The 21,640-nt window shown below is 50.6% G+C and overlaps 2 protein-coding genes across 2 annotated transcripts in view; both read left to right on the top strand.

Annotated features, from left to right (window-relative positions):
* Positions 1-10,938, top strand: part of CTDSPL2 (CTD small phosphatase like 2) — a 28,985-nt gene extending 18,047 nt beyond the window's left edge. The window contains exons 4-13 of the mRNA XM_058811404.1: positions 185-334; positions 1,146-1,358; positions 2,582-2,660; positions 2,933-3,044; positions 3,890-3,976; positions 5,604-5,666; positions 6,296-6,375; positions 7,930-8,056; positions 8,287-8,382; positions 8,893-10,938. Of these exons, the coding sequence (XP_058667387.1) occupies positions 185-334; positions 1,146-1,358; positions 2,582-2,660; positions 2,933-3,044; positions 3,890-3,976; positions 5,604-5,666; positions 6,296-6,375; positions 7,930-8,056; positions 8,287-8,382; positions 8,893-8,958 (1,073 nt within the window). The 3' untranslated portion in view covers positions 8,959-10,938. The remainder of the gene's footprint in view (positions 1-184; positions 335-1,145; positions 1,359-2,581; positions 2,661-2,932; positions 3,045-3,889; positions 3,977-5,603; positions 5,667-6,295; positions 6,376-7,929; positions 8,057-8,286; positions 8,383-8,892) is intronic.
* A 2,710-nt stretch (positions 10,939-13,648) lies between these two features.
* EIF3J (eukaryotic translation initiation factor 3 subunit J) lies at positions 13,649-21,575 on the top strand. Its single transcript, XM_058811263.1, has 8 exons — positions 13,649-13,718; positions 13,807-13,907; positions 17,380-17,437; positions 17,659-17,750; positions 18,158-18,272; positions 19,082-19,240; positions 20,197-20,270; positions 20,582-21,575. The coding sequence occupies exons 1-8, from the start codon at positions 13,691-13,693 to the stop codon at positions 20,708-20,710; spliced, it is 756 nt and encodes a 251-aa protein (XP_058667246.1). The 5' UTR covers positions 13,649-13,690; the 3' UTR covers positions 20,711-21,575.
* Positions 21,576-21,640: the final 65 nt, after the last annotated feature.

The raw sequence follows: 21,640 nt of genomic DNA, 5'->3' as shown, positions 1-21,640 counted from the left end.
AGCTTCTGAGGGTGTTGAGAGTGGACATTTTAGGTTTGTGCTGGTAGAAAGTTGCTGACTCTCATGGACCCAGCTGAGCCATGAACAAGAGTACACCCCTAGAATGCAAATGCTGATCATAAAGGAACAGAGGCACCTGAAGCCCAGCTGGGTGGTGTTAAAACTCATATTGTTTCTTTTCCAGAAGCTGGAAGTTATGAGATGACGAACCAACACGTAAAGCAAAATGGAAAATTGGAAGATAACCCCACCACAGGCAGTCCTCCACGAACAACGTTACTGGGAACCATATTTTCTCCTGTTTTCAATTTTTTTTCACCAGCAAATAAAAATGGTGAGTATTATTCAAAAAGCCAATAGCTTAAAGCTGAGAGTGATAGAGTTTTGTATGAAATAGCTGCTCTGAGTGACAGTACACTTTTCATTCTGGCTTACAAACCAAGAGTTACTGCTGGCAGGCAAAAAGGCTCCCTCATTCTTGGATGGGTTGATGGTTGGTGAAAGAAGCTTACAAACATTAGAACATCTATTTCATAGGTGTATTTAGTGGTGCACCTTTCATTAAAAAAGAAAATAGGGAGAAGGAAAAACAAAGGGATTACATTCCTTGTCCCAGACATGTTTTAAAGTCATTGTCATGGTCTTCAGTTGGGTTCTTATTTTTGTGGCATGACTCTGTAGTCAGGTATCTTTATTTATTCTGAGACTTGGTGCGTGTGTGTGTGCGGTTTGTAGTGAGTGTGAGCCCCGTGCTGGGAGCTCAGCCCCAGGGTAAGGGTGTTTGCAGCGTGCCCCAGAGGGTAAGGGTGTTTGCAGTGTGCCCCCGAGGGTAAGGCTGTTTGCAGTGTGCCCTGGAGGGTAAGGGTGTTTGCAGTGTGCCCCCGAGGGTAAGGGTGTTTGCAGTGTGCCCCAGAGGGTAAGGGTGTTTGCAGTGTGCCCCCGAGGGTAAGGGTGTTTGCAGTGTGCCCCCGAGGGTAAGGGTGTTTGCAGTGTGCCCCAGAGGGTAAGGGTGTTTGCAGTGTGCCCTGGAGGGTAAGGGTGTTTGCAGTGTGCCCCAGAGGGTAAGGGTGTTTGCAGTGTGCCCCCGAGGGTAAGGGTGTTTGCAGTGTGCCCCCGAGGGTAAGGGTGTTTGCAATGCGCCCCAGGAACGTCGGGCTCCGACTCGCCGGGCCAGGCCGTGGAGGCTGAGGAGATCGTGAAGCAGCTGGACATGGAGCAGGTGGACGAGATCACCACGAGCACGGCCACGTCCACCAACGGCGCCGCCTTCCCCGCGCAGCCCGGCCAGGGCAGGGCCCTCAACAACGGCCTGGGCGAGCCCGAGGAGCCGGGGGACCGCGACCTGCCCCCGCTCACCGGTAAGGGACGGGCATGGGGACACGGGGATCCGGGGGGACACGGGGATCCGGGGGGATGCGGGGATCCTGGGGGACACGGGGATCCTGGGGGACACGGGGATCCTGGGGGGGACATGGTGATCCTGGGGGGATGCAGGGATCCTGGGGGGATGCAGTGATCCTGGGGGACACGGGGATCCTGGGGGGGACATGGTGATCCTGGGGGACACAGGGATCCTGGGGGACACGGGGATCCTGGGGGGGACATGGTGATCCTGGGGGGGACACGGGGATCCTGGGGGGGACATGGTGATCCTGGGGGGGACACGGGGATCCTGGGGGGACGTGGTGATCCTGGGGGACACAGTGATCCTGGGGGACACGGGGATCCTGGGGGGGACATGGTGATCCTGGGGGACACAGTGATCCTGGGGGACACGGGGATCCTGGGGGGGACATGGTGATCCTGGGGGACACGGGGATCCTGGGGGGACGTGGTGATCCTGGGGGCAGCGCCTCGGCAGGGACTCCTGTCCCCCCTGTCCTTGGGTAAGGGACAGGGGACAGTGCCTGTACCACAGGACAGGGAAGGGCTGATCCCAGAAATCCAGCTTGGCAGGGACTGTGCTTGGCAGGGACTCCTGTCTCACCTTCCCTTGGGGTGTGCAGACAGTGTTAATTCTGATTTTTGTGGTTGCTAGGCAGATCTGGTTTAGGCACCAAAGACACAGTTTTGGCAGGGCTTAGCTGTTCCTGGTGTAACTCAGGTGGCCTCATAACTCTTCTTCCCATGGAAGCAGAGATTCCAGAGGAAAGGAATTGCTATTAACACTGGACTTGCACACTCTGAACTTGCTGATCTCCAAAGATGTTTGCTACATTTTGATGTCTTATATTAGAAGCACGTGGTAAATGAGAAACACACAGATCCTCCATTCATTTTCCCTATTTTCTTCAGAAGACAACATCTTTTTTTGAGAAAAGTTCAGCTTCTGTGTGCATGGGCAGCATCAAATCCTGAACTGAACCCTCCCCAGACCCTCCAAGCTGTCCTGGATGAGCAGCTTTGCATTAGGGTGAATGTGACCTCTGAGCAGGGAGCTGGGGCTGCAGGGAGACTGTGCCCCTGTTTTCCTGCCCGGAGTCTCGAGTCCAAATGTCACTTTAAAGAACTGCACTAATAAGACCAGCTCTTGTGGTTTTTTGTTTTATTTTTTGTTTTGGTCATTTTCGTTGAATTTCAGCACCAGTATCTCCAGACAGTGGCTACTCATCAGCTCATGCAGAAGCCACCTATGAAGAGGACTGGGAAGTCTTTGATCCGTAAGTGCCAGTGTTTCTGCTAGAAATAGTAAATTTATCATTTGGGGTGTTGAATTAAGATACTTCTGTTTAAATTGGATCATTTTCATGTTATGATAACGAACTCCAAAAGCTCTGAGCTTAAATTAAAAAAAATGTGTATGCTCATGTGGGGTTTATTTCAATTTAAAATACTTACTTCTGGTACCTTAAATATTTCAAATATTAAGTTAGGCTGCAACATTGCAGTTCAATAGTATACATTTTTACAGCCAAATCTTTTTTCTTTTCAGATACTATTTCATCAAACATGTCCCCCCACTAACAGAAGAGCAGCTGAACAGGAAACCAGCTCTCCCACTGAAAACCAGAAGCACACCAGAGTTCTCATTAGTTCTAGACTTGGTAAATACCTTTATAAACACAAACCAGAGCAGGGGAATGGAGCATTTCCCTTATTTTGTTCATTGTGAAAATCAAGTTATGCTTGCTTTAAACAAAGACTGCTGAATGTTGCATAATTTTAGTTAAAAATAGTTGAAAAAGAATTAATTGTCATAGGAATAGAATGTGAGCTGCTTTTGTCAAATACTTACATCCTGCTTTTTTTAAAAAAAGAAAAGCATTACAGTTTTTACATCTCAAACATTTATCTGTCCCCATAGAACTTCCCTAAATCCAGGATGGGAAAAATGAGATGGAATAAATAGGAAAATTCAGTTTCGAGTGCCTTTCATCAAGACTGATGAAAAATTAAACTTTTACTTTTTAGAACATTCTTAAAGGGCACAAATCCACTTTTTGAAATACTCTATAAGATATATTTGTCTTTATGATGGTTTGTTTCAGTGTCTCTGTTTTGAAAGTTGTTTCAGGCCCTGTTAATGGTGGTGTGATTTTTTGAGCAGCACCAGTTGGGCCATCCCTGTGATCATAGGGATGGGTGGATTATTCACACTGGAAGATACAGGCTGGAACTGAATGAGAGAAGAGCCTACAAAATAAAATATCTCTTTATAACTGCACCCCCAGCACGCAGTTTTACTGAAAATTTTAAAAGATTACAAGAATAATGAAATGTTTAATTCATCCTTAGAATTTTCTTCAATCTTGACAGCACTTGCATGAAAGTACAATTTCCATTCTAAATGAACCTGCTTTAAAATGAACATAAAATGCAGAAAGCAACTTCTATTTTCCACATTGTTTTTTCACACTCTTTTCTTTCTTTTATGTAACTTTTTCTGTAGGATGAAACATTAGTGCACTGTAGTCTAAATGAATTAGAAGATGCTGCACTCACTTTTCCAGTTCTTTTTCAAGATGTCATTTACCAGGTAAATAGAGAAACACAAACTTTTTTGATTTTGTTTTGTGGGATTCCTTGCTGTGTGCAGTTGTTTGAAGAGGGAGAAGCAGCAGCCTGGCATTTACACCTGTCTGGTGATAAGCTGTGGTGTCAGCTCTGGCAGGAAATTCTGTATTCACTGAAGCTGTTCCCCTTTCAGCTCCTGCCCATGAGCCCAAATCCTCTGCTGGAGTCAGAGGGAGGCAGAGCCCTCCTGGCTGGGGCTCTTGTGACTCCACAGCTCCTCACAGGGAATGGCTTCTCTGTGTGTGCAGTTCTGTGCTGGTGGTGCTTGAGTTTATGCAATTATACAAACAGCTGGAGCCTTTTTTTAAATCACTCTGGCATCCCCAGCCTCAGGTAGTTGTGGGTGGATATTCAGAAGAGGATTTATATCTTGTGTCCAGGGCTTGAGCTGGTGCTGCCCTGCTGGTGAGAGCCAAGTCAGGGTGTTTGGTCAAAGCAACCAGTTTCATTTTTATAACATAGAGATTATCCAACATCTGTATTTTATTCATTTTTTTTCCCTAATTCCACCCAATTTTCCATGAGAATGTTCAGGCTGCTGTCAGTGTGTTACTGCTCCCTCTGAGCTGCTCAGGCTGGGAGCTGCTGGAGCTTTGGTGTCCATGGGGTGCTGCTGCGCAGGAACCTGATCCTTGCTGTTTGTTTGTTTGTTTGTTTGTTTGTTTGTTTGTTTGGGATGCCGACCCTGTGGGCAGGGTGGGAGGGTGCAGGCTGGTGAAGCCTTTCTGTGTGGTGCTCAGCCTGGGGGGAGGCTGGAAGCTGCCCCCTTGCTGAAGCCCCTCTGTGTGTGGTGCTCACCCTGGCGAGGCTGGAAGCTGCCCCATTCCTGAAGCCCCTCTGTGTGGTGCTGGTGGGAGGGTGCAGGATGCTGAAGCCCCTCTGTGTGTGATGCTCACCCTGGGGAGGCTGGAAGCTGCCCCATTCCTGAAGCCCCTCTGTGTGTGATGTTCACCCTGGGGAGGCTGGAAGCTGCCCTTTTCTGACCCCCTCTCTGTGTGTGGTGCTCACCTGGGGAGGGTGGAAGCTGCCCCCTTGCTGAAGCCCCTCTGTGTGTGGTGCTCACCCTGGGGAGGGTGGAAGCTGCCCCCTTGCTGAAGCCCCTCTGTGTGGTGCTGGTGGGAGGGTGCAGGATGCTGAAGCCCCTGTGTGTGTGGTGCTCACCCTGGGGAGGCTGGAAGCTGCCCTTTTCTGACCCCCTCTCTGTGTGTGGTGCTCACCTGGGGAGGGTGGAAGCTGCCCCCTTGCTGAAGCCCCTCTCTGTGTGTGGTGCTCACCTGGGGAGGGTGGAAGCTGCCCCATTCCTGAAGCCCCTCTGTGTGGTGCTGGTGGGAGGGTGCAGGATGCTGAAGCCCCTCTGTGTGTGATGCTCACCCTGGGGAAGGTGGAAGCTGCCCCCTTGCTGAAGCCCCTCTGTGTGTGATGCTCACCCTGGGGAGGCTGGAACCTTGCCCCCTTGCTGAAGCCCCTCTCTGTGTGTGGTGCTCACCTGGGGAGGGTGGAAGCTGCCCCATTCCTGAAGCCCCTCTGTGTGTGTGATGCTCACCCTGGGGAGGCTGGAAGCTGCCCTTTTCTGACCCCTCTCTGTGCAGGTGTACGTGCGGCTAAGGCCGTTCTTCCGCGAGTTCCTGGAGCGCATGTCTCAGATCTACGAGGTAAGGCTGGCGCACTCCAGCTCTCCCTTTGGCACTTCTCAACTCTCAGACCCTTTTTCCCCGCACTAAACACCAATTTAAGAGATCAAACCCTTTTATAACCCAAAAGTAAAACAACTAAAATATTTTTAAAACTTTTATTCTATTCTTAATCTCATATAAAAAGTAAAATAATACAAATGTTATAATTCACACCATTACAGTCACAAACCAACTATTTCCTAGTTTCAATACCCTATAAACATTTCTTAACCTATCAACTTTACCCACACCGTGCTATAAATACCTTAAAACCAATCATCTAGAATTATTCCTCATAAATCTTACTACAATACATCTTTCATAATTCTATTTCTCCAAAATATCTGATCTTATTTACAAAACCACCTTTTAATATTTATTTCTAATTCCATTTCTCTCTCAACAATATCTATCCTATTCCATAACATTTCTAAGTTAATATTTCTTATCCTAAAGTTTACATACAAATACACACTATAAGAACCTTCTATCAAACTTTAAAATTTTTCTACAAATTCATTTCCCACAACCACCTTTCAATTTCATTTTTAAAGTGTATCCACTTCCTTGTACCTCCAGTGGTGACTTTTTTCCCCTCCAATCCCCAGATTATTCTGTTTACTGCTTCTAAGAAGGTGTATGCAGACAAGTTGTTGAACATCCTGGACCCCAAAAAGCAGCTGGTCAGGTAAAACCAGAATAATGTTGTGAACAATGAGTCCTGTGCCTGCCCACTTACTGCAGTGTCTCCCTGACTGATCCCTTGGGGGTTTGCCTGGGCTAAGAGAGGGGGAAAAATGGACTGAAGTGATGGAATTGGTGCCTTGTGATAAAATAACCCCAGGCCAAGACCTGTCCCTGCTCAGTCTCTGTTAGGCTGGCTTGTGGGAAATGTCCTCTTGGGAATCAAAAATGTGCTCTGGAATACCCACTGCAAATAAAGGAAATTAAATGAGTGCCTGATTGCTTTTAAACTTAATAACTTGAGTTATTTATTATCAGTTGTGACTTGTATAGCTTTTGCAATCAGCATCCTTTTAATTCTCATTCAATCACAACGTCATTTGTCTGCTGGTTTTGTATTGGAGCTGGTTTGGTTTTCCATTTCTCAGTAGTGATCTTTGTCGGGAAGTGTTTGGCTTTTATTGGATGGGCAGAAGGAAATTCCAGGGATGAGATGCTGTCACTGTCACCTGGCAGGGGGACTGTACCTGTCACTGGACCCAAACTGATTCCTGCTCAGGGCTTTCCCTGTGTGGGCACACCCCAGAGGATGGTGCCTCCATGGCAGGGTAGCACTCCTTGGTGGGCACACCCCAGAGGATGGTGCCTCCATGGCAGGGTAGCACTCCTTGGTGGGCACACCCCAGAGGATGGTGCCTCCATGGCAGGGAAGCCCTCCCTGTGGGCACAGCCCAGAGGATGGTGCCTCCATGGCAGGGAAGGCCTCCCTGTGGGCACACCCCAGAGGATGGTGCCTCCACACCTTCTCACCCTCCACACCTCCCTGCAGACCCTGATCCACCTGCAGGGCTGGGAGTGCTCGTGGCACAGGGCAGGGCCAGTGGCTCCAGCAGCAGGCAGGGAGCCTGCAGGGGTGTTCCTGTGCTGCCTGGCTCTGTCTGGGGCTGCTGTGGCTGCGCTCATGGGCCCAGCTCTGCCACCAGCCCCAGTGCCTGCCAGGCCCCACACGTGTGACTCACACTCTATATATAAGTGCAGCAGCTCCTTCCCCTCCATGGCAACGTGGGCAGCTCAGCTCCTGCATGGAATTAGGCACACTGTGTGTAGCTCCCGAGCATCATTTAAACACACAGCAGCCTGGAGGGGCTGCTCTGCAGTGGGGCAGCACCAAATCTGCCTACTTGGCAATTTATGGTTCTGTGGGTATGCCATGGGATGGGAGTTTTATTCTGCTGGGTTTTCAGTCTGAGTCCTTTTAGTCAATCCATCCATTCCTTCTGGCATGAATTACACAGGAGCAGGCTGATGGCAAAGGAAGGAGGTGATGGGATGTTTTGGCCCTAATGGGAAAGGAACTAACCGGAACTGGGTTAGTGCAAAATCACCTGAACTGGGCATTTTACCAATAAAAAGGTCTAAAAAACAGAAAAGGGGCACAATTTTCTAACAGGAGGTGGGAAGAGAAAAAAACTGGATAATGCTGGCAAAGCTGCATGTTGCTGGTGCAGTGTGGATGCTGTCTTTGGCCTCATTAATGAGTCCTTTCCTTTAACGACAGGCATCGACTCTTCCGTGAGCATTGTGTGTGTGTACAAGGGAATTACATCAAGGATTTGAACATCCTGGGCAGAGACCTCTCCAAAACCATCATCATTGACAATTCACCGCAAGCCTTTGCTTACCAGGTGAGGGGCTGGGCCAGGGGACCCCTCAGGGGCAGGACTTCCTGAGGGGGACAGGGAAATGTAAGTCTGGGGCTTGGTATCGACGTCTGCAAACCAGACTGTGGGGAAAACACTCAGCAGTCTGTAACTGGGAAACATTCTTCCCCCAAATGCTATTTCACAAGTCGTATTTGTAGATAAATTAAATATAAATTGTGTGTTGATTAATTTTTTTTGTATTTTAACTTCAGCTTTCCAATGGAATTCCTATAGAAAGCTGGTTCATGGATAAAAATGATAATGAACTCCTAAAGTTGATTCCATTTCTGGAGAAACTAGTAGAGCTGGTAAGTGTTTGCTTTCTTGGCTTTTCCCAGAACTGTCAGTGAGTTCCTTTAATATTTTCACCTGCTGTTAAGGGTTTCTGAGTCACTGAGGTTGAGGCTGGGGAAGATCCAGGGACGTGTTCACACAGCAGAGAGGGGGCTTGTCACTGCTGACTGTGCTGAAAATGCAGGGCTGTGGGATTGTGACATCAGTCATCAGGAAATTGGGAACCTCTGAGCATTTGGATGCCCTAGTTGCTGGCTGTGCTGTGTGTGTTTGCTCCTGAAAGGCCAGTAAATCTCTCCTGAACTCTTGTGGGTGCTGTGGGGTTGTTCCTGTAGGTCTCCTGAAAGGCCAGTAAATCTCTCCTGAACTCTTGTGGGTGCTATGGGGTTGTTCCTGTAGCTCTCTGCAGTGGCATCCTCCCTGGTTTCTGTGTGTGTGCTCAGAGAGGGGTGTCAGGCCAGGAGCCCTGCTGCAGTGGGGCTCTGGCTGTGCTCATTCTCCTAATCCTGCCCTTTCCCCCACAGAACGAAGACGTCCGACCTCACATCAGAGACAGATTTCGCTTGCATGATTTGCTACCCCCCGATTAAAGCCTGTGCTCTCGCTGCCGAGGGGAGGAAATGCAGGACCCTGTTGGACTAATACAAAACATTGCCATTACTGTTGAAATTTTGCATTTTTGTACCCCGTCTTGCTTTTCTTATCTTTGGTGCCCAACAATGATCAAGGGTTACAGAAAGAGACTTTCTACACCTGAGGTTGCCGCCATCAGTACAATCCAGTACCCGCAGTAGGGAGGCTAGAACAGAAAAGTCTTTAGAACTAGTGCAACTCCAAGGAAATTTTTTATGTACAGGACATCTGCAGTTTATAAAGAAAATTCTGTTTCTGCCACCAGCAGTTTGACCTGTAGAAACACAGGATTTTATGATACAACAGAGATTGAAAACGGACTCGGATTTTCTCTCTGTTCGGTGCTCTAAGTGGGTTTGTAGCCACTTTTCTGTTACTTTTAAGATTCTCATTTCAACAGGAATGGCCAGTAAAAGTTGTTTTATTTTTCCTGTTAAGGTTTATAACCTTTTTACATTTTTGACCTGTATTAGATTAGAATTTCATTATGCATTCCTTTTAGTTGAGGCGCTTCATAGTTTTTCTGGAAATAGCCAAATTTTGTTAGTTTTTTATTAAACAGTTGGCTGGCCGTTTCCCTGCTTTGTCTGCCTGCATCCTGTATATTTGTTTAAAAATATTCTCTAGTTTTAGCCCACGTAAGTTTCATTTAGAAAGAACAAAAAAAAAAGAAACCCTGCATTTATATTTTCTTTCCGTAATATTCTACTGTAGTCGAAAACCTTTTCAAAAAAAATCAAGAGACTGGCTAGATAAGGCGAAGATAAGAACGACTAACGTTGGGAATACCCTGAACCATTGCGATGGCACGTCCTCTGGACAGAGCACAGCTGGCAGTGGCACCACGATGGACAAGGAATACCTCACCCTCTGCCGTGCCCGGCCCGGGGCAGGGGCAGGGGCAGGGCAGGACGGGCAGCTGTGCCAGGCGGCCCCGGGCAGGGCTCCTGTGACACTCCTGCTGCCAGTCGGCCTCTCGGGGCAGGGCTGCCCTGCCGTGCCACTGGTTTGGGGGGAACAGCCCGGCCCTGGCCCCTAATGCAGCGCCCGGAGGGATGTTTGTGCCCGGAGGCTTTGTGCGGAAGGTAGGATTTGTACCAGTTAGGAAGCGTTGCCTCTCGACTGCATTACCACGCCACAGGCTCGGACTGGTTTTGTGTAAAAGATGTCACAGAACGGCACTTTTTCTAAAGAGAAGTTTGCTATTTTGTATGCTTGATAAGAAAGTACAGTATTGGAAATTAAAGGTGGACAGCTGATAATTGAGAAGTATGTCAATTAATTTTTTATGTATATTACCTGTTTACTTGTACAATTTTATTGTACAAATTACATGCAGCTTCATTTTCAAATGAGTCCTTAAAATAAGGAAAATCTTTTTAGCAAAACATTTAATTTTTGTATTTTTGATTTTAAAAGGCATGAGTTATGTCAACTTTTTCCAGTGTATTAATGAAGATTTTAACTTTTCATCAGGTTGAGTGTTTTCTTACTATATTATCTGTTGTGTATGTAGCTAGCACATGGTGTCACTGAACTGTTAAAACTTAGCATGTAGAGCAAGCCTGTTTTGTGGAAAATCCTTATTCATTAAAAACAAAATCATCATGGCAGATTTTCTGCAAAAAAAGTGAAAACATTTGCAATTCAGAATACTGATTTTTTTTGTATTTAAAGAAAGGTATTTTGCTTGCAGGAAAGAAATACTACAGATTCATTTTAATGAGAATCTTTTAAATGTATTTATCTTTAGGGCATCTGGGCATCTTTACGCTGTTTGTCTTATGTCTTTATTGAAATAAAATGTACAGAACATTACCTTTACATCTGCTTGGTGCAGCCGTGTCCCCTGGGCAGCTGATGGAGAGATGGATGGATGGATGGACTCTGGAAGGCAGGGGCAGCTTGTGTGCAGCTGCCCCTTGCTTTGCAGCCGTTTCTCCCTTGTTCCTTGCAATGTAAATCTCAGTCTGAGGGGTTTCAGTTCCCTGGTGAAGCTTTGCCTAACGGGGGATTCCTCCCAGTTCTTCCACATCACAGAAGTGCTGTGAAATTCACGGATCTGCCAGAAGGAGCCCAGCTTTAGCTCACGGCCTTTTCCAGCTGTGGTGGGATGTGCAGTGTTCCAGTGACATCTCCAGCTGTGGTGGGATGTGCAGTGTTCCAGTGACATCTCCAGCTGTGGTGGGATGTTCAGTGTTCCAGTGACATGTCCAGCTGTGGTGGGATGTTCAGTGTTCCAGTGACATCTCCAGCTGTGGTGGGATGTGCAGTGTTCCAGTGACATCCCCAGGTCCTCTGTGGCTCCAGCCATGCCAGCAGTGCTTCCAGAGCTGAGGACACCAAAGGCATGTTGCACTTTGCAGCTGTGTGTGTGCTGCGCCCATCAGAGCCGCGAGGGAAACCCGAATGTGAACGAGGGGATGTGCTCTGCAGCGGTGCACAACGGGACTGACAGAGGCGCTTGGTCAACATATAAAATATTCATATTTTCCTGTGCTGCCAGCCTGGTGTTCATCACTGAGCTCTGCAGTGCCTCTGCCTCCTGCCTCTCTGCTGTGAGGCAGTTTCCATCCACAGGTTTTATTTCTGTCCTGCTCATCTCCAGGGGGAGTTGCCTGTTCCTGTGCCCAGCTCTGGGTCAGGCTGTGTCCCCAAATCCCCCTGTGCCTGGGGGGCTCAGCAGGTGTGAGTGTGGCTTGTGCCCCCCAAGGATCACTGATTCCTTATGGAGTATGGTCTTGTCCTTGCGGAAAGCACCACATCCTATTTCCAAAGCTCTGAACCATTTCCTCTGTGGTCTGTGCCGGGTTTTGGTGGCCTGTGGATTCTGTGTCCCTGTGGATTCCGTTCCATGTCACCCCTCCCAGCCCTTGGGTGGCAGTACCTGTTCAGGCCTTTGCTTTCCCAGCCTCGGTGTTCCTGCTTGCCCCAGCTCGGATTGAGCCCACCTGGCGATTCCATGGCTTTGGATGTGGCAGGAAGGCTGAATGTGCCCGGACGGGAGTGGGAATCCACCAAACCACCCTGCTGCCATCGGGAGGCGTCAAAGGGATGAATGGCGTTCGGGAGGAGCCCTGAAGTGTGGAACCGAGCCTGGCGGGGGTGACAAGAGCCCTGCCCTGCCCGTCCCTGCCCTGCCAGCCCCGCAGCCCCAGGGCTGCAGTGGGGCCGCTGGAAATCACCGAGCTCCGGGGCAGGAGGGACCCGCACAGGAGGAGGAGATTTTGTTCTTGGTACTTGCAAAAATGTCATTTGTACTGATGGGGCCCAATCTTGTAAAATACCCATGGGAAGAGAAGCCCTGTGCTATGGATTTCCGTTTCTTCAACAATCGTTTCTAGTCCGCAGAAGCACAAAGATTTAATTAAATGCTTATGCTCTGGATTCTGTTTTTATGATTTTTAGCTGATCTCATCCTTCACTGAGCCTCATGTTTCTGTAAGTCAAGACATTGCTCCTGTCAGTTTTCAGCCTTGAAGTGGAAGAAGTCGTGTCTGTGTTTTACTGTCAAGGAAAAATTTAAATGTTCTGTGTAAATTCTTAGCATTCCAAATTACGTATTCCAGTATTAACATATTCCAAATTACTGCACAATTCCTGGCAATTTTGTGATTATCTCCACAGCACCCCGAGGCTGTGAAACTGTAGATTTGGTGAGGATATCACTTATTTGAGCATTGACATTGTTGGGGCCGTCTGTTATTATTTATATTGTCTGGAAAATGGAGAAGAACAGGAAAGGGATGATAAATTTGGATATCTCTGTTTTTCCTTTGTGTTTTCCTAGACACGTGTGTGATTTGTACAGGCGTATACAGAGATCATTGATTAGGTGTATGAAAGACACGTTTTAAATTTAATACCTTCAGACAAAATCTATCCTCCTTTTCCACTTCCTGGGGTTGTCACAGAAGCTGGGAGCGGGCAGTGCAGAGGTGAACAATTCCAGCCTTCCTCTGTTCATGTTCCAGGACAGAGGGAAGGAGAGCCTGGCGGCCCGGTGTGGGTAAACCCGCGCGTGCCGTGCCCGAGCCGTGCCGGGATGGTACCGGGATGGTGCCCGGAGCGCGGCCCGGCCCGGCCCGGCTCGGCTCCCTGCGCTCCGCTCCCGGGCTGGGCGTGCGGCGGGGCCGGGGCGGCTCCCGCGGCTGCGGCCCGCGATAGCGCCGGGCGGGCACTGCCCCGGGACAGGCCCGAGGGAGCGGGATGCCGGGCCCAGGGCCGATCCCGATCCCGTTCCTTATCCCGTTCCTTATCCCGTTCCCGATCCCGTTCCTTATCCCGATCCCGATCCCGTTCCTTATCCCGTTCCTTATCCCGATCCCGATCCCGTTCCTTATCCCGTTCCTTATCCCGTTCCTTATCCCGTTCCTTATCCCGTTCCTTATCCCGTTCCCGATCCCGATCCCGATCCCGTTCCTTATCCCGTTCCTTATCCCGTTCCCGATCCCGTTCCCGATCCCGTTCCCGATCCCGTTCCTTATCCCGTTCCTTATCCCGTTCCTTATCCCGTTCCCGACCCCGCTCCCTGTCCCGGCTCCGCCCCCTCTCCCCCGTTCCCGCCCCGTTCCCGCGCTGGTTCAGGCCCCGCCTCCGGGGGGCGTGTCCGGGGGCGGGGCGGGGTCAGTCCGCCGCCGTCCCGGCGTGCCCCGCGCGGCGCTGCCCGGCGGCCGCGGTCGGGGCAAGATGGCGGCGGAGGCGGCGGACTCGTGGGGTGGGTGCGGCGGGGCCGCGGGGCCCGGGGCCGGCGGGGCCCCCCCCGCGCCGCTGCCCGCCGCTCACCCGCGCTCCTCTCCCCACAGACGCCGACAGCTTCGAGGTGGTGGAGCCGGTGGCGAAGCGGCTGGTGCCGGGGGTGGCCGGGGACCGCTGGGCCGGCGAGGATGAGGAGGACGACGTGAAGGTGCGGCCGGGCGGGCCCCGCCGGGACCCCGCGGCGCGGCGGCCGCGGGGCCGCTCTGGGGGCGGCGGGGCGGGCGGGCCGCTGCCGTATGGCGGCCGAGAGCGGGGCCGCGGGCCCGGCCGGGGCGGGGGCTCGGGGCCCCGGCGGGCCGGGCCGGGCGGGTTGGCGCGGCCCCGGGCCGGGCTCGGGCCTCGGCGGGCGGCGGGGCCGGGCCGGACACCGCGGGGCTCCCGGGCACGGCGGCTCCGCCCGCGCGGCAACGGCCCCGGCTCGGTCACGGTGACAAGTGGCAATGGCGGGAGGCGCCGAGCCGCCCCGGCCGCAGCCGGTGCCGCTGCCCCGGGACGGGCGGCGCACGGAGGGTCGGACAGGCGCTCCGGGAGCGGCGCCTCCCGCTCGCTGGGGATCCACCTGCTGCTCTCCAGCTGCTCCCCGGCTGTGGGGCACTGTGCCCCGCTGTCTGCAGCCTGCCGGGCCCGGCACTGGGAGCGGGGTGCGCTGGTGAGGCGCCGGGACGGGGGTAATGACGGCTGTGCTGCGTTGGTGCTTCTGCTGCTCACCAGAAGCTTCTGTGCTCTGCCAGCACGTCTTTACCACCCGATTTTCCTGCTTCTCCACGCGCCACGAGGCGGGATCTTGCCGCGTTTCAGCGTGGTGTCTGCACGGCAGTGGGATAAAAAGTGTGGATGATCATTGCTGGTGCTTGTGCAGGCAGAGCTCCCTCAAAGGCTGTTTGCTCCTGCTCGGCTCCCCTTGGCAGGCTGGTGGTGCCACAGAAACCTCCATATTCATGTGGATAGTGCTAAGGGCTGCCCGAGAATGCACAAGGAGCACACCAGATGGGTTTCAAGGCCGGGCTGGGAGCAGCCTGGGACCGTGGAAGGTGTCCCTGCCCAGGGCAGAGAGTGGAGCTGGGAGGTCTCTGAGGTCCCTGTGGACCCAAACCATCCCGGGGTTCTGTCAGTGGAATAAGGCAATTACAAAAGACCTTTTTGTTTCCTCCAGTCCTGGGACATTGTAACACTGGGTGAGGACTCAGGGTTGGTTTTGGGGACACTGTTACCAGAATCTCTGAAAAGCACCAGCAGTTTTTATTTGGGCTCGGGTGGAGTTCTTCCCATAAACAGTACGGAAAAAGTAGTTAATCTTTTAAAAACCCTGAAGTTACCCGGTTTCTGTGATTCTGTGTGTAACTTACCTTCTTAAATGGAATAGTAGCCCCAGCCCAGTGTCCCAGGTGTGACATTAGAGCAGCAGGACAAGGACAGGTGTGTTCACAGCAGCTCCAGGCACTGGGAATGAGTGTGGGCAGCGTGGAAGTGACACAGGTGTGTGTGATTGACACAGGTGTGTGTGACTGACAGCTCTGTGACTGACAGGTGTGTACAGACACCTGGAGCTCAGGCTGTTTGTGACATTTGCTTTTCCTCCTTCCTCAGGAAGTGAGAAGCTTTCTTGCTGGATAGAATATGTCCAGGAGAACTGGACCAGAGAGGTTCTCCAGGAACCACCTGAGGGGTCTCTGTCTGTTTAATAAAGGAACAAACATTCCCCACGTGGAATCCCAGAATGGTTTGGGTTGGAGGGGACCTTAAATCCCATCCAGTGCCACCTCTGCCATGGCAGGGACACCTTCCACTGCTCCAAGCCCTGTGCAGCCTGGCCTTGGGCACTGCCAGGAATCCAGGGGCAGCCACAGCTGCTCTGGGAGTTCCATCCCAGTCCCTCCCCACCCTGCCAGGGAACAATCCCTTCCCAATATCTCATCCATCCCTGCCCTCTGGCACTGGGAAGACATTTTACATCTACACATAGTTTAATGCAGTTGCTTAACTATTTCCAAGGGATTATGGGTTTAGTGCCAGAGCTGCATCTAGAGAGGATCCAGCAAGGAAAGGTGGTTTATTTTGGTTTGTTTTCCTTTGGTTTGCTCTTCCTGCCAGACTCCAAAGGCCCCTGCGAGGGCCCACATGGGGAAATCCCCACGTGAGGGAGATGACGTGGTCTAAAGTGGCAGCACACAAAATGTTTTCTGGCCATGGCTTTCCTAAGGCATCTCACATTGTGGAATGTGCTTTGTATCTGCAGATCTATGTTTTGGAGGGCTTTTGAGTAATGAACTTGCAGTAACTGTTAATTTGGGAAACGTCAACTTCCCGGGTTTAAAATTAGCACCTTTGGTAACAAAACTCCTCTCAGTGTTCCCCAGCACATGTTCCCCAGAAGTCAGGCCTGCTGCCAGGAATTTTCATCTATTGACTCAGGGCTGGCACAGCCAGAGCAGGGCAGTGCTTGCTCCATCCCAGAGCTCGGCTGGAGCTGGGAGCCAGTGCCCAGGCCCAGCCACAGGGAGGATGTTCCTGGGGCAGTGAAGGACACAGAAACAGTGTTGAAATACTGGGGAATGAATGTGTTCTCTGGGAATTACTGTATCACTGCAAGGACACTGCACTGGGGCAGTTGGCTCTTCCTCCAAGAGAGCTCCCTGGAGTTTACAAAGGGGGCCTGGCTGGCAGGATTTGGAATTCCCTGGGTTTATAAACCAGGCAAGGCTGGCAGGATTTGGTATTCCCTGGGTTATGAACCAGGCCTGGCTGTCAGGATTTGGAATTCCCTGGGTTATGAACCAGGCCTGGCTGTCAGGATGGGGTTGAGGCACATCTCATGACATAGAGTCCTTGCCTCCGTGCCCTCTGTGAAGTGTCCCAGCCATCCCAGTGCCACGGATGAATCCCTCATGGCCAGGCTGCCCTTCCTCTGCAGTTTGCACCTGACTGTCAGCCTGGCCGGGCTGGGGCTGAGGCAGCTCCTCGGTGCTGAGTGGAGCTGTTTAAGCAGTGGGTGTAGCACAGTTAATTAGATGTGAGCTAAAATAATGCTGCTCCAAATTCAAGTCAGCTCCATGGAATGTGGCAGGGAAGCCGAGTCCCCTGCAGGTGCCAATTATCTGGGGTGAGCTGTGGAAGGACTCGGTGTCTCCTTGCTTGGATCAGCACGTCCCGGTGCGGCGTGGGGCTCTGCACCACTGCCTCTGCTGGGGCCTCCCAGAAAATCCCTGCAGCCATGGAAGCTTTGCCCAGCCCAGGAGAGGGGCCCTGGTGCTGTGGGACAGAGCGGCCTGTGCTGCTCTGAGTGCTTTCAGCTGGGCTGGGGGCTTCCAGCAGGGCTGTGCTGTGCCCATCCCTCAGGGATGTTCAGTGTCTCAAAATGCCAGAAATGAGAATAAAGTCCTCTTTGTGCCAGTGGTGTTTGACTGTTTGTGACCTGGCTGTTGTAATTACTGACACAAGATGGTTGTTTGACCAAAACCTGCCTTTTTCATGGTAAGAACTGGCCCCAGCCAGGGTGGACAGCTCCAAAAACCCCTGAGATACAGCTCCCATGGCTCCCTCACTCTGATACCAGATCAGTGGGTTTGTGGGCTCTGGAAGAGGCGACAGGTGTCTGTAAAAGGATATTCACTGTTTTGCAGGATAACTGGGATGATGAGGAGGAAGAGGAGGAGGTGAAGGAGACAGAGGTAAAACAAGGTGAGACTTGAAGATAACCCCTGGCTCTGTATCAGCATGGGAACAGGCACTGCTTGTGTCTGGGGTGTGTGAGGATGGAACCTGAGCGGGGCTGGGTTTAACAGAAATGTCTGTAACTCTCTGCTCAGTCCCAGGAACTGAGCTTCCAGTGTTTGTGGTTGTGTAGGGAGAAAAAATCATCAGATTTCTGAGAGCTGTGTTTGTTATTCCACTCTTTACAGAACCAAAAGTTTCAGAAAAAAAGAAAATAGCAGAAAAAATCAAAGAAAAAGAAAAGCTACAAAAGAAAAAGCAAGAGGAGCTTAAAAAAAGGGTAACTCCTGATTTCTTTTGGGTCACATAAAATTCAGAGGGCGGGTTTGATTTGGTTTTTTGGAGGTTGAGCAAGATCTGAAAAGGTCTTGACTCATCTGATAAACCAAACTTAGGTCTTGTACGTGATCCCGTCTGGGGCTGAGAGCTTTAATTCCTGCATAGTTTAACCAGTGATTGGATCAGTGTTATCCCAGTTCCTTTGTGTGCAGCAGTGATGGAACAGGCAGGAGTGGGAGTTTGTGTCTCTTCCCATTCCTTGTGAAATGAACAATTTATTGGGACTGCAGGGAGTGGGTCCCAGGTTTTCCACGTGTCCTGAGTCGAGGCAGCAGCGGGTGATGCAGTGGCTCTGGAGAAGGCACCATGTCTTTAACGTGCCACCTTCTCTGTGTGCCCTCCCTGCAGTTAGAGGCACCTGAGGAACAGAAGGAGCTCACACCAGAAGAACAGTTGGCAGACAAACTACGGCTAAAGAAGTTGCAAGAGGAGTCAGACCTGGAGTTGGCAAAGGAAACCTTTGGTGAGTGAAAGCAGCAGGAAATAAATAAACCCCTGGGACCCTGCAAAGCATGGGCAGGGTTTGGCTCTCAGCACGCAGAGTTGTGGCACTGAGAACAAAGAAGTAGCAAAGATGCTGATGCACAGCAGCATTCCTCAAACTGGAAGAGTTTCCTTAATTATGGTGAATGATTCAGCTCATTGCTCAGGGGAGGTTGTCACAGAGCTTGGGGGGTGTGCACAGCTGCAAAGAACCAGCTGAGTTCTGCACTCAGGAGGCTGAGGCAGGAATTGTTTATTTGAGGGAAAAGGGGCTTGCTTTCCTGGTGCAGGTTGTCCAGAGAACAGGAATAGCTGGGTCAAATTACTGAGTTGGACTCAGCTTCAGAAATTGTTGGGCAGAGACTTTGGACAAGGGTCTGGAGTGACAGAACAAGGGGGAATGGCTTTCCACTGACAGGGGGCAGTGTTAGGTGGGATATTGGGCAGGAATTGTTCCTTGTGAGGGTGGGCAGGCCCTGGCACAGGGTGCCCAGAGCAGCTGGGGCTGCCCTGGCAGTGCCCAAGATCAGGTTGGATGGACTTGGTGCAACCTGGGACAGTGGAAGGTGTCCCTGCCCTGCCACAGTGGCACTGGATAGGGTTTAACCCTTCCAGCCCAGACCATTCAGGGATTCTATGAAATTTCTGAGTTTTGCAGCAAACTTCCTTCCTTCTGTGAGGGCAGGGATCACCCTGGCTGTGGAGGAGCAGAGCTCAGGGAGGTGGGAGCCAGGCCCCTTTTAGGGCTCACAGCTCATGGCCTCTGTAACACCCCTGCCTGTCCTGCAGGTGTAAATAGCACTTGTGGAATAGATGCCATGAACCCCTCTTCAAAAGATGACTTCACGGAATTTGGGAAGCTGCTCAAGGAGAAGATCACACAGTACGAGAAGTCCCTACATTACGCCGGCTTTTTGGAAGCGCTGCTTCGGGACGTCTGTATTTCCTGTAAGTGCAGACAGCCCAGCTCTGCTGGCTGCAGCTGGAGTGGGAAACGTGCTGTGATAGTGCTCAGAGGGGATTGCTCTGTGAGTCTGGACTAAATGAGGCACTGACCTGATTCCATTCCCACAAACTCCACCTAGGATCCTCTCCTCGTGCAAGAGTGCTCTTTCTGCACGTTGGTTAGAGACAGTTCTCTTAAATGTGTGAATTTTGATGCTGATCTAAACCTTGCATGTTTTTCTTGAAGCCATTTCTAAAATAATAATAAGAGTAAATTCTCTGAGGCAGATAATTTTGAGTACCTCATTTAGAGGGAAACTATTACAAAATCATGTAATTCTGGAACTGCAGATTAACTGTTCTGGAATTCAGCATGTAACTCTACAGAGATGAAGTAATTTAAACTCCTATTCCCAGTGCCCTGGTGGCTGGAGCAGTGGCTGGGATGGCTTTCTGTCCTGTACCCAGTTGTCCTTCAGTGAGGGGTAACTCGATCCCAGGAGGAGCTGGCTACATCCATCATCCCAGCTGGCAGCTTCCATCTCAGGGATTGCAGAGCTCCTAACAGGAGGGACTGCCAGCCTCTCGCACCATTTATTGATAAACAGAATAATTTATTGTTAATCCAGTGCTACTTTTAATACATTTTACTGTATCTTACTGTCTCCAGATTTAACTGTTCAAATGTCTCTGTAAGACTCTTGTGTTCAGTAACTTTATTTGCAAGTTTTACCTTCAACAAGGTTCAGGCTTCCAAGGAACCAGCTGGAATCCTTGTTGGGATTGTAAGGACCAGAACCACCCACTCTGTGTTCTGCTGATTTAAATCAAGTAATTGCCCATAGTTACACTAATGCTTATTTCTAGTTTTAGAGACTGTGAATGTTACTTAACTGCCTTATAAGAACAAAATTGATAAGGAATCTTTTTTTTTTTTTCCTTTTTCTTCCCTGATGCAGTGGAGGTGGATGATTTGAAAAAGATCACAAACACTCTGACAGTATTATGCAGTGAAAAACAAAAACAAGAGAAGGTAAGGCTGGGGCTGTTCCTCAGGGATCACAGCCCCTGCTTGGGGCTCCCCTGCATTTATTAGTTACTTGTTGAGAGTCCAGGGGAAATAGGACGAAAGGCAAAGGGGGGCAGGGCTGTGGTGCAGGGAGCTGGGGACACCTGGAACTGTCACAGCTTTCCTAGGAAGAGAAAACGTGCGGGGTGGAAACCATCGGCAGGGCCACGCTCAGTGCAGGGGCTGTGGCTGCTCAGTGCCACTGGGCTGGGCCTGGCTGGGGTAATGGCAGAGCTCTGGGCTGTGCAATAACCACCCTTGTCCCCTTGGCACAGAATAAAGCCAAAAAGAAGAAAAAAGGTGTTGTGCCTGGTGGGGGGCTGAAGGCGACCATGAAAGACGACCTGGCCGACTACGGCGGCTACGACGGCGAGTACGTACAAGACTTTGAAGACTTCATGTGACATTTATCTCTCTTCTGTTGTCTTTCTGTTGCCCATAATCCCTTAAACATGTAGCACAACCTTTCTTCCTCTAAATTCTGCCAAATGCTACAATCAGAATTGCAGTATCTGTGTGCTGGGGCTGGAGGTGCCGGGTCCGGGCGGAAGCTCCGGGCGGGGTAGAATGGAAAAGGTCTGTAAATTGCAGTTAAAAACCCAAAATTCTGATAATGGGCACTGCTGCTATTCATAGCAGCAGCCACTAAATCGGGAAGGAATTGGAACAAGGTGAAGGATTATAACCAGCACAGCTCCATGACATGGCCTTAACTGTCCCTGCTCCAGGGCCAGGGCTGAGCAAGAGCAGTTTGCAGCAAGGGCAGGGTGTGCACGTAGAGTTCCAGTCGCTTTGTCTTGAGTTAGAGCTTGAGGATTTCAGTATTTTGGGAAGGGAACTGCTAACTTCAGTGTGAATACTGCACCTGGGAGCCTGTCCCCTGGGACAGCCACTGCTCCAGAGCCTGACACCTGAACAGCACCTGCTGGGGCAGAGCAAGGTAAAACCCACTTGTGTCTCGAGGATGAAGTTTATTTAGTTCCAGTCATTTAAATTTCTACTAATGCAGCTGTCTGGGTTGGGTGTTCTTTAACAGTTAATTAAGGGGTTAAGTGTAAAAGAAAAAACCAAGCCACATGAATTCCTTGGGGCTCTCCTGGGTTGTGGTGGGTCTCTCACAACTCGGCCGTTTTCTTTCATTAAAAACCAAACTTGCTTAGCAAACTGCAGCAGTTCCTACAGTTGGGCAAATTGTTATGTTAACAATTACAACATCTGCAATGTTTTATAAAGCAACTAATTTAATAAAAATCACTATTGAGGACTTCACCAGGCTGGCCTTGGAGCAGAGTTCTTTTTGGGGCCTGACAGGAAAAATACCTGAAGAGGGAGAG

The sequence above is a fragment of the Ammospiza caudacuta genome, chromosome 10, assembly GCF_027887145.1.
Source record: "Ammospiza caudacuta isolate bAmmCau1 chromosome 10, bAmmCau1.pri, whole genome shotgun sequence".
In the NCBI taxonomy this organism is placed as follows: Eukaryota; Metazoa; Chordata; class Aves; order Passeriformes; family Passerellidae; genus Ammospiza; species Ammospiza caudacuta.
Note: the sequence above shows the minus strand (reverse complement) of the source record. Positions and strands in the feature narration are given on the sequence as shown.